Source organism: Oryctolagus cuniculus, chromosome 2, assembly GCF_051225735.1.
Source record: "Oryctolagus cuniculus isolate XC-2025 breed Fujian yellow rabbit chromosome 2, ASM5122573v1, whole genome shotgun sequence".
Taxonomy (NCBI): domain Eukaryota; kingdom Metazoa; phylum Chordata; class Mammalia; order Lagomorpha; family Leporidae; genus Oryctolagus; species Oryctolagus cuniculus.
The window spans coordinates 68251365-68266425 of NC_142868.1; the positions used below are offsets into that span (position 1 = coordinate 68251365).

Sequence of the window (15061 nt, forward strand, 5' to 3'; positions counted from 1 at the left end):
TCTCAACTCCATTTTCTATAAACTTTTAAAGTACTTTAATACATCCACCATCCTCTAGACAGTCATCTGATCATGAAGAGCCTGCTCAAAACACTTTAGTAATTTTCCATTTCTCTGAGGACATAGATCAAAATCCCTGGGTAAAAACTCTGTTGTCTTGGTTCCCACTTTTCCCAATTCTCTTCACCCCTTGTTTAAATTTTTAGACATATTAATTAAGATACCATGCTGCTTCTTTCCCTGTGCTTTGTATAAAATTCTTCTATTTCTTTTCTCTATAGGACTAATTCCTAACTTACCTTTAGGTCCTACTTCACTTACTACCTTCCTTAGGAGGCTCTCCTGATATTTCTGCCTAGCACAGATCTTCCTATCTCATACATTCATGGTCACATTTACCTCTTCTCCACTAAGTGTATCACTTCAATGAGGTTATACTAATTTGGATAATCATTTAATTAATAATGTATTGTACATGTGCGAATGAAAATGTCTATTTTTGTACTCTTAGGACTAACATAATATCCAGTTAGCATTAAGAATTTGTTAAGTACAAGTAAAATTTTGGTAGCTTTTGAAATTCAAAATAACTTATAAAGAATTTATGCATTTGAGGGTATTTAACAAGGAAGGGGACTTTGTGTGAATTTGCCTTTTGCTGCCATTATTGGTCAAAATGTGATCCTCATGAAATTGGGAAGACTCAGGGGTGCCCTACAGGTTAACTAGGGGCAGACAAGGTGGGTGGTTAAAAGACAGGAACAATACCCACCCCAACCCCTGAATCTGTGCTACACTCTCACCAGAACAGTTTTGATTTTTCCTGTGTTATAATTAGAAGTCCATGGAATGTTTTGCTTGAATAAGTGTGCCCTCCTCCTTCTCCCCTTCAGAAAGATTTGAAAGCTACTGAATGAGCTAAATATCAGTGTATGGATTAGAAAACTGAAGCTGATTTTAGAGAAGCAGAATGACCCAAAGCTGCAGAGGACTAACGTAAATCTGTGTCAGATGGGAAAATGAAAAACCCTCAAACACAGCAACATCCCCTGCCTTCTTCTCCTGTCTCATTCTTGCTGTTTCCTTTTGCCTGCTATAACTCTCACAATATTTGCTACATTTTCAAGAAATGGACTTCCCAGGATAACTATGAATATTTCATTGTCTGACTTTGGAAAAGACTCACCTGGCAAGTATGTTTTCTAGGCAATTTTCATTCTTCATTTGCCGGATGGAAATTGAAAAGATTTTTCAATGGTGGAACTCTCCCAAAATAACTGATGGGCTGTAATTAATTTTTTTATTTCTGAAATGATTGGAAAATATTTAACATATATTTAATATTTAATATAATATTAAATTATAATATTAAATATTAATATGTAATATATAAAACAGTTCAATTTTATATAAGCAATTTATCTATGCCAAGAAATCCTATAAGCTGAAAATGAAGTGGAAGCAAAATATATTATTATCCTTACTTTGCAAACACCAGAGGGCAGTAAATACTGTAGAAAAAGTCACAAATGTTTCAAATATTATGTAAATAGATTATACTACAAGTAGTAAAGAAAAGTTAAAATAGGGCCAGCACCTGCAGTGCTGGCATCCCATATGGGGGCCAGTTCGTGTCCCACCTGCTCCTATTCAATCCAGCTCTCTGCTATAGTCTGGGAAAGCAGTAGAAGATGGCACAAGTCCTTGGGCCCCTGCAGCCATGAGGAGACCCTAAAGAAGCTCCTGGCTCCTGGCTTAAGATTGGCCCAGCTCTGGTTTGCCATTTGGGGAGTGAACCAGTGGATGGAAGACCTCTCTCCCTCTCTCTCTCTCTGCCTCTGCCTCTCTGTAACTCTGAAGTTCAAATAAATAAATAAATCTTTAAAAAAAAGAAAGAAAAGTTAAAATAATAAAGTATGTATGAACTTGAAAGAGTCTCTGTCTAAATAGAATATATAAGGTTCTTCAGGATAAGAGAATACATATTCATTGTAATCTACAGTAACATGTTGCCATGAAGGGAATGTGACGGAAATCAGCCAAAAAAAATTCTTTGCTCAGGAATCTTAAAATGATCTGATATCTGTACTATACTAAATCATATGGGTATGTACCATCACCTCACATTCCCCCACTTCCCTCCTTTCATGTCTAGTTCCTCTATCCTTATCTCTTTATTCTGCTTCCATCTTTAGTTTTAGATCTAGATCTCTGGACATATATATAATATATATCATTCAAAACAGTGAGGAAAAATTCTTTTTAAAAGATTTTTTAAAAATTATTTGACAGGTAAATTACAAACAGTGAGAGGGAGAGACAGAGAGAAAGGTCTTCCTTCCATTGGTTCATTCCCCAAATGGCCACAATGGCTGGAGCTGTACCAATCCGAAGCCAGAAGCCAGGAGCCAGGAGCCAGGAGCTTCTTCCTGGTCTCCCACGCAGGTGCAGGGGCCCCAGCACCTGGGCCATCCTCCACTGCCTTCCCAGGCCACAGCAGAGAGCTGGATTGAAAGAGGAACAACTGGGACTAGAACCGGCGCCTATATGGGACGCCGGTGCCGCAGTTGGAGGATTAACCTAGTGCGCCACGGCTCTGGCCACAAGGAAAAATTCCTAATATTGCAATAGAAATTGAGAACACCACCAAAACATACTTTCACAGAAGTAACATAATTATCAATGACAAAAATTACACAGACACATGCATACATAATATTTAAACTTTCATGAAAAATGTGCAATGAAAAAATTATGTATAGAGATTTAAAAAATGTATGCATCAAAATAAACTTACTTATCTATTCCACTTTTCTGTGAACTTTTTGAAGTATCCTGTATATTTGGATAAAAAATGTTCAGTTTATAATAGTAATCAAACAATGCACTAAAGGACAAAAACAAAATTATAGTATTCACCATTGTCAAATATATAGCAAAACAGGCACTCTAACCTATTACAAGCAGTAGTATTAAACTGTTACAAGATCCTTCAGGGGCTGGCACTGTCGTGTATCGGGAAAAGCCATCCACACGGATGCTGGTTCAAGACCTGGCTGCTCCACTTCCAATCCAGCTCTCTACTATGGCCTGGGAAGCAGAAAGACCTCTCTCTCTGCCTCTCCTTCTCTCTCTGTGTAACTCTGACTTTCAAGTAAATAAATAAATCTCTTAAAAATAAAAGATCCTTCAGAAAATAATGTGAATTTTCTATTCTGCCCAATTTATTCATTCATTTGTTTATTAGTAGTATAGGCACAAGGTTTCTTCTTATAGGCAATGGCTTGTGATCCATTGGTAGCATTATTTATTTTGATATTTTACTTCCTGAGTTGGACATGAGGAGTCCCTTCAGGCTAGCCTGAATGTACTTTTGAATATTACTATTATTATCATTATTCTACTATAAGTATTTCTTTACTTTGTAGAACCATAAAATGTCCCTGGATCATTTAATACTTTTTCTTTTACTGGAAAACCTTGGAGAATTCCAATCCAATTCTACCAGTTCTTTTATTTCTAACCTTGCTATATTTAATGTTTCATCTTCCTTCTCCAAAAGTGAAAATCCTGGCTTCAGGCATATTCACTGTCTTTCCTCATTTACTCAATCAGGCAATCCACAGGAATTATTTTCAGAATTGCTACATACCTACTACTGAGAGATGTACTCCTACCAAGCAGAGTAAAGTTCAGTTTATAGATCTCCTTGTCTTTAGAATAAAGATGTATGTCCAAGTACAATGCTTAAAAGTTCATTGGTTTAAAAATAATTTTAAAAAGTTGCTTGGTTAGTGCTTTTATCTCCTTATGTATCGTTATGTTACTTGAAAAGGTTTTTTGTGTGTGTGCTTGTGAACATAATATTTTTTTTGAATTTAACTACTGGAAAAACTTGATTTTTAGGTCTTTATGTACTGATACTTATTAATGCATTATAATTTAATTACAAATTAGAAAAACTTCCATTTAGAATCAGTATCATTAAAATGTCTATACTACCTAAAGCAATCTAGATATATTCGATGCAATCCCCATCAACAATACTAATGACATTTTTACAGAATTAGAAAAAACAACCCAAAATTCATATGGAATCACAAACAACCCAGAGTAACCAAGATGATCATGAGCAAGAAAAATCAAACTTGGAGTTATCAAAATACCTGACTTCAAAGCTTACTACCAAGCTCTAATAATTAAAATGGCATGGTACTAGCATAAAAACTGACATAGATCCATGGAACAGAACACAGAGCCCAGAAATTAATCCACATACATGCAGCCAACTGAATTTGGACAAAAGTGCTCAGACCATAAAATGGAGTAAGGGTAATCTCTTCAACAAATGGTGCTGGGAAAACCAGGTGTTTGTACACATACACACATATGTATAGAAGAATGGAAGTAGATACTACCTGTCACCGTATACAAAAATTAACTCAACATGGATCAAAGACTTAAATTTAAGACCTAAGACTATGATGCTGCTGGAAGAAACTGTAGGGGAAACACTCCACAACATTGGTGTAGGGGATGAGTTCTTGGACAAGACTCCCAATGAACAGGTGACAAATGCAAAATGGAACAAATGGAGTTTTATCAAACTCACAAGCTTCTGTACAGCAAAGGAAATGATCAATACCATGAAGAAATATGCAACAGAATAGGAAAAATATTTGCAAGCTACCTATCCAACGAAGAATTACTATCCAGAATATATCAGTAACTTAAAAAACTCAATAAAAACCAACAAATCCAGGTAAGAAATGAACAAAGGACCTCAATAGACAGTTCTCAAAAGAAGAAATACAAATGGCCAACAAATATATGAGTAAATGCTCAACATCACTAGCCGTCAGGAAAATGCAAATCAAAACCACAATGAGATATCACTTCACCATCTCAGAATGGCTAAAATCCAAAAGACAGAGAGTAACAAATACTGAAAAGAATGTGGAGAAAGGGAAATATTTATACACTGTTCATGGGAATGGAATTAGTAAGCCATTATGAAAACAGTATGGGGATTTCTTAAAAAACTAGAAATTGACTTGCCATATGATCCAGCAATCCCACTACTGGATATATACTCAAAGGACATGAAAATGTTGTATCAAAGTGAAATCTATACCACCATGTTTATAGCAGCACTGTTTAAATAGCCCAAATTTTGGCCAGCGCCGCGGCTCAATAGGCTAATCCTCTGCCTGTGGCACCAGCACCCAGGGATCTAGTCCCGGTTGGGGCGAAGGATTCTGTCCCGGTTGCCCCTCTTCCAGGCCAGCTCTCTGCTGTGGCCAGGGAGTGCAGTGGAGGATGGCCCAAGTGCTTGATCCCTGCACCTGCATGGGAGACCAGGAGGAAGCACCTGGCTCCTGGCTTCAGATCGGTGCAGCACGCCAGCCACAGCAGCCATTTTTGGGGTGAACCAACGGAAAAGGATGACCTTTCTCTCTGTCTCTCTGTCTCTGTCTAACTCTGCCTATCAAAAAAAAAAATAGCCCAAATTTAGAGTAAACCAAGATGTCCACAATCAGATAAAAAAAATAAAGATATGGGGCCAACACTGTGGCTCAGGTGGTTAATGCCCTGGCCTGAAGCGCCGGCATCCCATATGGGCACTGGTTTGAGTCCCGGCTGCTCCACTTCCAATCCAGCTTTCTGCTATGGCCTGGAAAGCAGTAGAAGATTGCCCAAGTCCTTGAGCCCCTGCCCCGGCATGGGAGACCTGAAAGAAGCTCCTGGTTCCTGGCTTTAGATTGGTGCACTTCTAGGCATTGCAGCCAATTGGGGAGTCAACCATCGGATGGAAGACCTCCTTCTCTCTCTCTCACTGCCTCTCCTCTCTCTGTGTAACTCTGTCTTTCAAATAAATACATAAGTCTTAAAAAAAAATGAAAGAAAGAAAGAAAAAGAAAGGCCAGCTGGCACCCCGGGTTCTAGTCCCAGTTGGGGCGAAGGATTCTGTCCCAGTTGCCACTCTCCAGCCCAGCTCTCTGCTGTGGCCCGGGAGTGCAGTGGAGGATGGCCCAAGTGCTTGGGCTCTGCATCCACATGGGAGACCAGGAGGAAGCACCTGGCTCCTGGCTTCGGATCGGCGCAGCGGCCATTTGGTGGGTGAACCAACAGAAGGAAGATCTTTCTCTCTGTCTCTCTGTTTAACTCTGCCTGTCAAAAAAAAAAAAAAAAAAGAATGCCATACTATTATAGTTTAATGATATGTGATTACTTTTAAATTTACTATATAAGGGTGATATATTCATGTTTCCATTAAAATTTGTATTTATAGCTGTTGGCTAAATTCCCACTAAACTATGGTTGTTTTCCTTTTTACTTGTTAAATTTCTTATCTAGTGAAACCTTTTTGCTGTAATATAATTTTAACATGTGCTATATCAAAAACTATAAAAAGATAGAAAGAAGGAAAGGAAAGAAAGAAAAAAGGAAAGAGAGAGAGAAAAGAAAGGGAGAGAGAGGGGAAATGGAAGAGATGGTGGGAGGGAAACAAGGGGAGGGAGGGAGGAAAGGAAAATGGGAATACCATTATATTCTTAGAATTGTAGCTACGAACTCTATTGAATCTGTTAAAAACTAAAACCTCCATTTATTTAGTTTCATAATGTTTACTTTTTTTCTAGAAAGAAGAGTACCAGGTAGCCCTAAGTGGAAAATAAATATCCATGAGTTTACACGATATAAATGATTGCATAAATGAACTGAGGATAAGAGGCAAATTTTCCATGTAAAAAAAGTCCAAATAATTTATGTAGTTACTTTGTCTTTGATGAGTTGCAGCATAAACCTCCAATTCCTTAAGTGTGCACTACGTCTTGTGTCTTCCTTCCAAAAATACAGAATGAAGAGGAGGTTAAAAGAGTGTACAGTTAAGAAATCTACAAAATACTACCTTAGCTCAGTGATCAAAGTCAACAGCAATGGTAATTTCTCCTGTCGAGGGTAATGACTCTAAATAAACCGCCCTAGTCTGCTTAAATAAATCACCCTAATCTAACCATGACAGAGCCATCAATCATACCTCGATTGAATGACATTGCACAAAATACATGAAAAGTATTCCTCACAATGGCTGAAGTCATTAAAAACTAGAGAAAGTCTGAGGAACTGTCACAGTGTACAAAACAATTGCAGGTAATATGGTATCCTGGATGGGATATTAGAACACAATAAGATATTGGGTGAAAAGTAAGGAATTCCAAATAAGTATAAACTTTACTTAAGGATAACATACCAATTTTGGTTCATTCATTGTTTAATTAGTTTAAGATATGTTAATAAGAGGGGAAACTGGCTGTGGGACATCAGAGGAACTCTCCTTGCTATCCCTGACATTTTCATTAATAAAGCTGAAACTGTTATAAAGCAAAAATTTTATTTTAGAATTCAATGTAAAGTAATTCGAAGATGTAAGACATATGATGAGAAAAACTTGGATCATATGTTCCACCTCTTTTACATAAATACCTATTTTTTAAATGTTTTAGCAACTTCTTATGCTTTTCTCTCTCTATTTCTCCCTCTTTTCCCTCCCTTTTCCTTTTTTTTTAAACTTTTATTTAATGAATATAAATTTCCAAAGTACAGCTTATGGATTACAATGGCTTGCCCCCCATAACGTCCTTCCCACCCGCAACCCTCCCCTTTCCCACTCCCTCTCCCCGTCCATTCACATCAAGATTCATTTTCGTTTATCTTTATATACAGAAGATAAGTTTAGCATACATTAAGTAAAGATTTCAACAGTTTGCTCCCACACAGAAACATAAAGTGAAAAATACTGTTTGAGTACTAGTTATAGCATTAAATCTCAATGTACAGCACACTAAGGACAGAGATCCTACATGAGGAGTAAGTGCACCGTGACTCCTGTTGTTGACTTAACAAATTGACACTCTTGTTTATGGCCTCAGTAATCACCCTAGGCTCTTGCCATGAGCTGCCAAGGCTATGGAAGCCCCCTGAGTTCACTGACTATGATAATTTTTGACAAAACCATGGTCAAAGTGGAAGTTCTCTCCTCCCTTCAGAGAAAGGTACATCCTTCTTTGATGACCTGTTCTTTCCACTGGGATCTCACTCGCGGAGATCTTTCATTTAGTTTTTTTTTTCTTTTTTTTTTCCCCCAGAGTGTCTTGGCTTTCCATGCCTGAAATACTCTCATGGGCTTTTCAGCCAGATCCGTATGCCTTAAGGGCGGAAGCCAGACAGCTACTTTTTTTTTTTTTTTTGACAGGCAGAGTGGACAGTGAGAGAGAGAGAGACAGAGAGAAAGGTCTTCCTTTGCCATTGGTTCACCCTCCAATGGCCGCCGGGGCCAGCGCGCTGCCGTCGGCACACCGCGCTGATCCGATGGCAGGAGCCAGGTACTTATCCTGGTCTCCCATGGGGTGCAGGGCCCAAGGACTTGGGCCATCCTCCACTGTACTCCCTGGCCACAGCAGAGAGCTGGCCTGGAAGAGAGGCAACCAGGACAGAATCCGGTGCCCCAACCGGGACTAGAACCCGGTGTGCTGGCACCGCAAGGTGGAGGATTAGCCTAGTGAGCCGCAGCGCTGGCCAAGACAGCTACATCTTATAAACTTCTCATCAACTAAAATCCTACCAAGACTTGCAGAAGTGAAATAGGCACTGGAAATAGTAACAAATCATACCAAAGTTGGAGTACCAGTTTGAACTCTGATGATTCATCAGCTCAGTAGGATTGACCTTGGGAGAGGAGCTGTCTCTGAAAACCTTACACTTGCTCTATATCACAATCCTTTACTTTTTTTCTACTTTTGCCTATGCAATTAGTCTGTTACCCATGTCACTGTATGTACATAATATTCACCCCTCTTGACAAGAGCTCTCTGTATCTAAATTGTTATACATGGATCTTCTGCTTTTCCTTGGTCTTTTGCTTCTCTGATTGTCATTACTAAGAGATGCTGAGACAGTGGAAGAGATGGAGAGAGTAGATGCAATGTAGTTGTGTTTACTGCCCACAACCTCCTTGGACTGTGTGAGAGATGCTGGAGAAGGGAGTCATTAGAACCACAGCATGGGGGCCAGCACTGTGGTATATATGGTAAAGCCACCACCTGTGGTGCCAACATATCATATGGGTGTGTAGACCTAACTGTTCAAATTCCCATCCAGCTCTCTGCTATGGCCTGGGAAAGCAGTGGAAGATGATCCATGATCCAAGTGCTTGGGCCCCAGCACCCATGTGGGAGACTGGTAAGAAGCTCTTGGCTCCTGCATTGCAGCCATTTTGGGAGTGAACCAGAGGATGAAAGACTTTTCTTTCTTGGCGATGGCACAGTGGTGTAGCAAGCAAAGCTGCCACCTGCAGTATCAGCATCCCTTATGGGCACCGGTTTGAGTCCCAGCTGTTCCACTTCCATTCCAGCTCTCTGCTATGGCCTGGGGAAGCAGTAGAAGGTGGCTCAAGTCTTTGAGCCCTTGCACTCCCGTGGGAGACCTGGAAGAAGCTGCTGGCTCCTGGCTTCTAGGTTTGGAGACTGAACATCAAGACTGGGTTGCTCCATTAGCTTAACTTCTAGTGAGGGCTTCATTGTAATGGCATCATGGTGAGAACATGGATGAGCGGGATCAAAGCCAGAGAATGAAGAGTAGGTCAAGCTCTCTTATAACTCCCTCTTAAGGGGGCTGAGATAACTACATGAATCCCTTCTGAAGGAAACACCCCAGTGATCTAATCACCTTCCACTAGGCCCCATCTTGAAAGGTTCCACCACCTCCGCATCACCACACTGAGGACCAAGCCTCTAGGAGAACAAACCATATTCAAACCACAGAATTTTCTTTTACTCAATAATAAGTCACTGAGATTCTGACTGTTATTTGTCAGAGAAGTAAATATTCCATGATTAAGGTCATGACTAATCTGTGTATGTCTTTTTCTTTTCTTCTTCTTCTTCTTCTTTTTTTTTTTTTTTTTGTTGTGCTTGCTTACAAATACCTAGCATAAGGGAGAAAGGGAACTAAAAAAAGATGTGATTAACAAGCTCCTCCTTAAAATATCAGATTACAAACCACATCTGGCTCAGTTATAAACAGGGGAGTCAAAGGTGGTCTGGATGCTTTATATCTTTGGTGAAAACCATGTAGTCCCTGAGTGGAACTCCCAAAAGAAGATGTAATTAGAAGGATTAAACCAGAGATATAACCATGGAGGCAATAATTTCACTCTTTGTACTACAGGTTGAAATTACATAGAAATTAGGCACTTTGAAAATAGGCTATATTCTTAAACATATTTTATAAAAGGTCTGACAAATTTTTGTGGACTTACATTTTATACTTGCACTAACTTAAAGCTATGTTGTTTCAATTAGGTTGGTTTTCTATTTAACCCAAGTTTTAAGGACTTTCATGGAATTTTAGAAAAGTTTTATGTTTTAAGGAAATATGAATTGTCCAACTGCATATTTGAACCCAAGCATTGAATTATCTTGCAATTGCAGCCTATCATTACTTAGAAGCTTTTATTTCATTGTTACAGCACTGAAAGTCACCTGAATATAGCTTCATGGAGAATGTTAACTAATGTGTGAGTCCATTTGGTCTTAAAAGCTGCTTCCATTGCTCAGTCAAAATTTGTGTTGATTTTTAAAAAATCTTTATTTATTTGAAAGGCAATGCTACCTAGACAGGGTTAGAGAGAGAGACAGAGAGAGAGACAGAGAGAGAGAGGGAGATATCTTGCATTTGCTGATTCACTCCCCAAATGCCTGCAGTGGCCAGGGCAGGACCAGGCTAAAGCCAAGAGACAGGAGCTTCATCTGGATTTCCCACATTGGTAGAAGGGCCCCAAGGATTTGGGCCATCTTCCACTGATTTTCCAGGTGCATTAGCAGGGAGTTGGATGGGAAGTGGAACAGTCAGGACTTGAACTGGTGCTCTTATGGGATGCTAGAATTGCAGGAGTTGGCTTAGCCAACTCTGCCACAATGCCAGTCCCTGTATAGACATATTTATTCATCAGGTAGTTGCTTTTAAAGTTCAGAAATCTTTGGGTCTGCCCCATAAATTACTAGAAGTATTATAGCCTAATAAAAATAAATCCTTTCATAAAAATTACAGGAATTAATATACACTTAACAATAAAGAGCTCCATTTTCTCTAAAACTCTACCACTTTAACTATAGAAAGCTTCAACAAAAAATAAATACAATGAAAACAGCATCCTGTGGTTTAATATTTGGACAAATAAAAACATGTCACTACATTTAATCCACCAAAAACTCGAGGTAGGAATTATATCCTCTATTATATATATAAGGAAACCGAGACTGAGAGAAGTTCATAGACTCAGAAAATATCACACAGTTAAAATGTGAGAGAGCTATGGTATGAACTATGGTCTATCAGGGTCAGAACTGTGTTGCAGAGGGTTAAGCTGCTGTCTATAGTGCTGGCATCTCATATGGGCTGCTCTACTTCTGATCCAGCTCCCTGCAAATGTGCTTGGGAGGGCAGGGGAGGATGGCCCAAAGGTTTGGGCCCCTGCACCCAAGTAGGAGACCCGGAAGAAGTGCCTGGCTCCTGGCTTTGGATTGGCCCAGCTCTGGCTGTTGCTGCCACTTGGCAGCAGATGGAGGACCTCTCTCTCTCTCTGCCTCTGCTTTTGCCTCTCTGTAACTCTGCCTTTCAAATAAATAAATTTAAATTGCATTTAAAAGATATATTTGAGAGTTACAGAGAGAGACAGACAGACAGAGAGAGATCTTCCATCTGCTGATTCCTTCCACAAATGGCTTCAATGGCCATGGCTAAGGCAGGCCGAAGCTTGGGGCCTGGAACTCCCTCTGAGTCTTCCACATGGATGACAGGGACCCAATTTCTCAGACCATCTTATGATGCTTTCTCAGGCACATTAACTGGGAGTTAGATTGGAAGTGGAGCAGCCAGAATTCGAATTAGTGTTCATATGGGATACCAGGGTTGCAGGTGATGCCTTAACTCACTGTGCCATGATGCTGGTCCCCAATGCACATGCTTATTTGAATTTTACAACAACTTGAGGAGATGGCTGGAACAAGTCAGATATGTAATATTCACAGAGAAGGGATCTGGGGTCAAAGAAGCCAAGTTACCTATCTATGGTTATTGTGCTGCCTACCTTATTAGGCAACAGACACAAGAATAGAATGCAGGTTTTCTGACTCCTAGTACAAAGCCCATACATTAGCATATACTGTTTCAGAACGTGGGCTACAGTGATGTTGAAAATATCTGGGATAAGTGACAAGTTTACAGGTAAAACAGATGAATGAAAATGACAAGTAGTCACAAAGAAAGAATCTTATCCTAGTGGTTAAAGTTTTGATGATATGTAGAGAAACTGAGAAAGGAAACTGATCCAGACCACAGACAGGAGGTGCCATATTTTTTAAATTCCAGGAGAGAAAGTATTAACTAGAAAGATGCCTTTTCTGGCTTCCAGAATTTAGCTCATAAACTAAAGCTCTTCACAGTGAGTTAAGTATACTGATTATATCAGGCTGCTATAATTAAAAAAAAAAAACACAGGCAGATGTTGTTCAGTGCATATATTTCACTACCATACAGCTCAGACTTTTCCCCACATGTTATATTGTGACAGCCCTAAATGGTCTTTCCTATAACAAACTCATATCTTTACATAGAGAGTCAGCAAGCAAGTATTTGAAGCTGCAGTCCACAGTTTATTTTCTAAAATATTGCCATTTTTATCTTTATGACTGTGTGTAATCACTGAAGTATTTTTGCATGCTATGCTTAGTATAAGACACAAAGATAAGTCTTTTTCTTTGACAAAAGGTAAGTCAAAAAAGTGCTATCAGGGGCCTGCATCATGGCACAGCGGCTTAACATCCTGGCCTGAAGTGCTGGCATCCCACATGGGCACCGGTTCTAGTCCTGGCTGCTCCACTTCTGATCCAGCTCTCTGTTGTGGCCTGGGAAAGCAGTAGAAGACGGCCCAAGTCCTAGGGCCCCTGCACCCACGTGGGAGACCCAGAAGAAGCTCCTGGCTCTGGATCGGCACAGTTCCGGCCATTGCAGCCATCTGTGGCGTGAACCAGCAGATGGAAGACCTCTCTCTCTGTCTCTACCTCTTTCTGTAACTCTGTCTTTCAAATAAATAAAACAAATCTTTAAAAAAGAAAGTCCTATCAGGTGCTTGTAATAATTCAAATGAAGGCTAAATAGTTTGGAAGGCTAAAAATAAAAAATGACTTTGGGGCCCCAAAATAGTATTTGACTCTGTTCAATTTAATGAAACGACAGGATTTCGTTATTCAGAACACAATTCTGGATATGTATGGTTGACGATTCTGTGCAAAGAGGCAGGGAGTAACAATGAAGGAAATGGACAGATCCTAAAATTATGAACGGAACGCAGCATGAACTACTTCATGATACAAACACAGAAAATATTCCTCAAGAAGCAAAAAGTGGTGGAAAAGATACAGACTTCTATCCAAAGAACACAACTGGTTTTCCACTTTGTTAAAGTGTAGAAGAAGCAGATAAAATATAAGCCCCTCAGCGTCAAAATATTCCATTGAATTTTGAACAAAATCAACACGTAATGTCTTCCTTTTAAGGTAGCTAGGTAGACATTTGCTTTTGTGTGTAAGAAGGGTTGAAAAAAATGAGAATTTTTTTAAAAAAATAATTTTTGTTTGATGGATTGAGGAACCAGCCTTGAATCCACTTATAGTAATTATATGGACTCTATTGTGCATTAACTTAAATATAGTTACACCTGTAAAAAACAATTCCAAACTACATCGAGTAAGAAACTGCTTATAGTCTCCAACCTCTTGGCCAGAATTGATATATTCCTGATATTTAAGTTAGAGATATCACGGTATAGAAACAAAAAAAGTGATTTCCAGTTCCTCAGTTAACCATGACCATACAGAAGACACTTCTCCCTAAACCTGTCTCCTCATCTATAAAAGCTGATTCAGTATACAAAGTAAATAGAATAGAAAAGAAACAAGTAGGAGCAGGGCGATGAGGAAAGGTGATGGTCTCTGGGCACCTCACTTCAGCCACTCCCTGCTCAACACTCTCAAGGCTGTGGGCGCAGACCGCTACCTCGGACCGCGCACCCTGCTCCAGGTTGGAGTTGTGGAGACCCAAAGCAGCACGGGCTCCTTTAGGAGTGGAGGAAAGCGTTAACACTCCATATGCCAAGCCTTTGTAGCGTGCTCCTCACACCATCCTCCAGGAGGTGAGTGCTGTTGTCACTGGACGACCTGGAAACTGCAGCTGATGGGAACTTGCCCAACACGCTCCAACTTTAAAGCTGGCAGAGGCTGACTTGGAAATCGGGGCACAGGTGTGACCTTTCCTCACCTGTAGAAGAGAGCTTGTCCTTTGTCAAGGAAGCCGGTAGCGCCCAGGGGCCCGAGGGCGGGGAGGGGTTGTCGGAACCTCGGAGACCCCGGCGGCCACGAGCCCGCCTCAAAGGGGGAGGGGGCGCTTTAAGGGCGGGGAACTTTTTCCTCCCCCGACAAAAAGTAACTCCCGAAGCGGGAGGGGTTCTCTCCGAGGGGCACTCGCGGTGAGCTGGAGCCTAGCGATGGGAAAGGACCCAGCCAGCCGGGTTTCTGAGGAGGAGGAAGAGGAGGGTTCAGAGGGTAGGGGGGCGGAAGCCCCAGTGAGCACCGAGTCCTGGCCCAGGGTCGACCTGGAGGAATGGGAGTGGCGGAGCCTGTTGAGAACTGAGGTGGCCGGTCAGGGGAGCCGGAGGCGGCGGGTCCCGCGGGGTCCGCCCCGGAGGAGCGACGGGAGGCGGGCCTCGGGGTGGCTCCGGAGGCGGCGGACCGGAGTCGGCGAGCTCCGACGGCCCCAGCGGAGAGGAGGCGGCGGGCGTAGAGCCCGGGTCGCCGAGGGGCGGGGAGACGGCGGTCCGCGAGGGTGGGGCGCCGGCGGCCCAGGAGGACTGGAGGCGGGCAGAGGGGCGGAGAGAGAGGGAAGGAGCGCTCGGGAAAGGCCCGCAACGGGAGGTCAGTAGTGGAAAGAGCCCGGGCCGGCGCAG

General features: G+C 41.2%; 1 protein-coding gene across 4 annotated transcripts in view; it reads right to left on the reverse strand.

The window, feature by feature from the left end:
* LOC149127809 (uncharacterized) overlaps window positions 1-14762 on the reverse strand; it is a 35683-nt gene extending 20921 nt beyond the window's left edge. The window contains exons 1-3 of one of the 4 annotated variants that reach the window (XM_089325700.1): window positions 14377-14762; window positions 2798-2835; window positions 1187-1306 (exon numbers count right to left, since the gene is read on the reverse strand). In XM_089325700.1, the coding sequence (XP_089181826.1) occupies window positions 1187-1224 (38 nt within the window). In that variant the 5' untranslated portion in view covers window positions 1225-1306; window positions 2798-2835; window positions 14377-14762. The remainder of the gene's footprint in view (window positions 1-1186; window positions 1307-2797; window positions 2836-14376) is intronic. The other 3 variants (XM_089325698.1, XM_089325699.1, XR_016229036.1) reach the window with 3 other exon arrangements.
* Window positions 14763-15061: the final 299 nt, after the last annotated feature.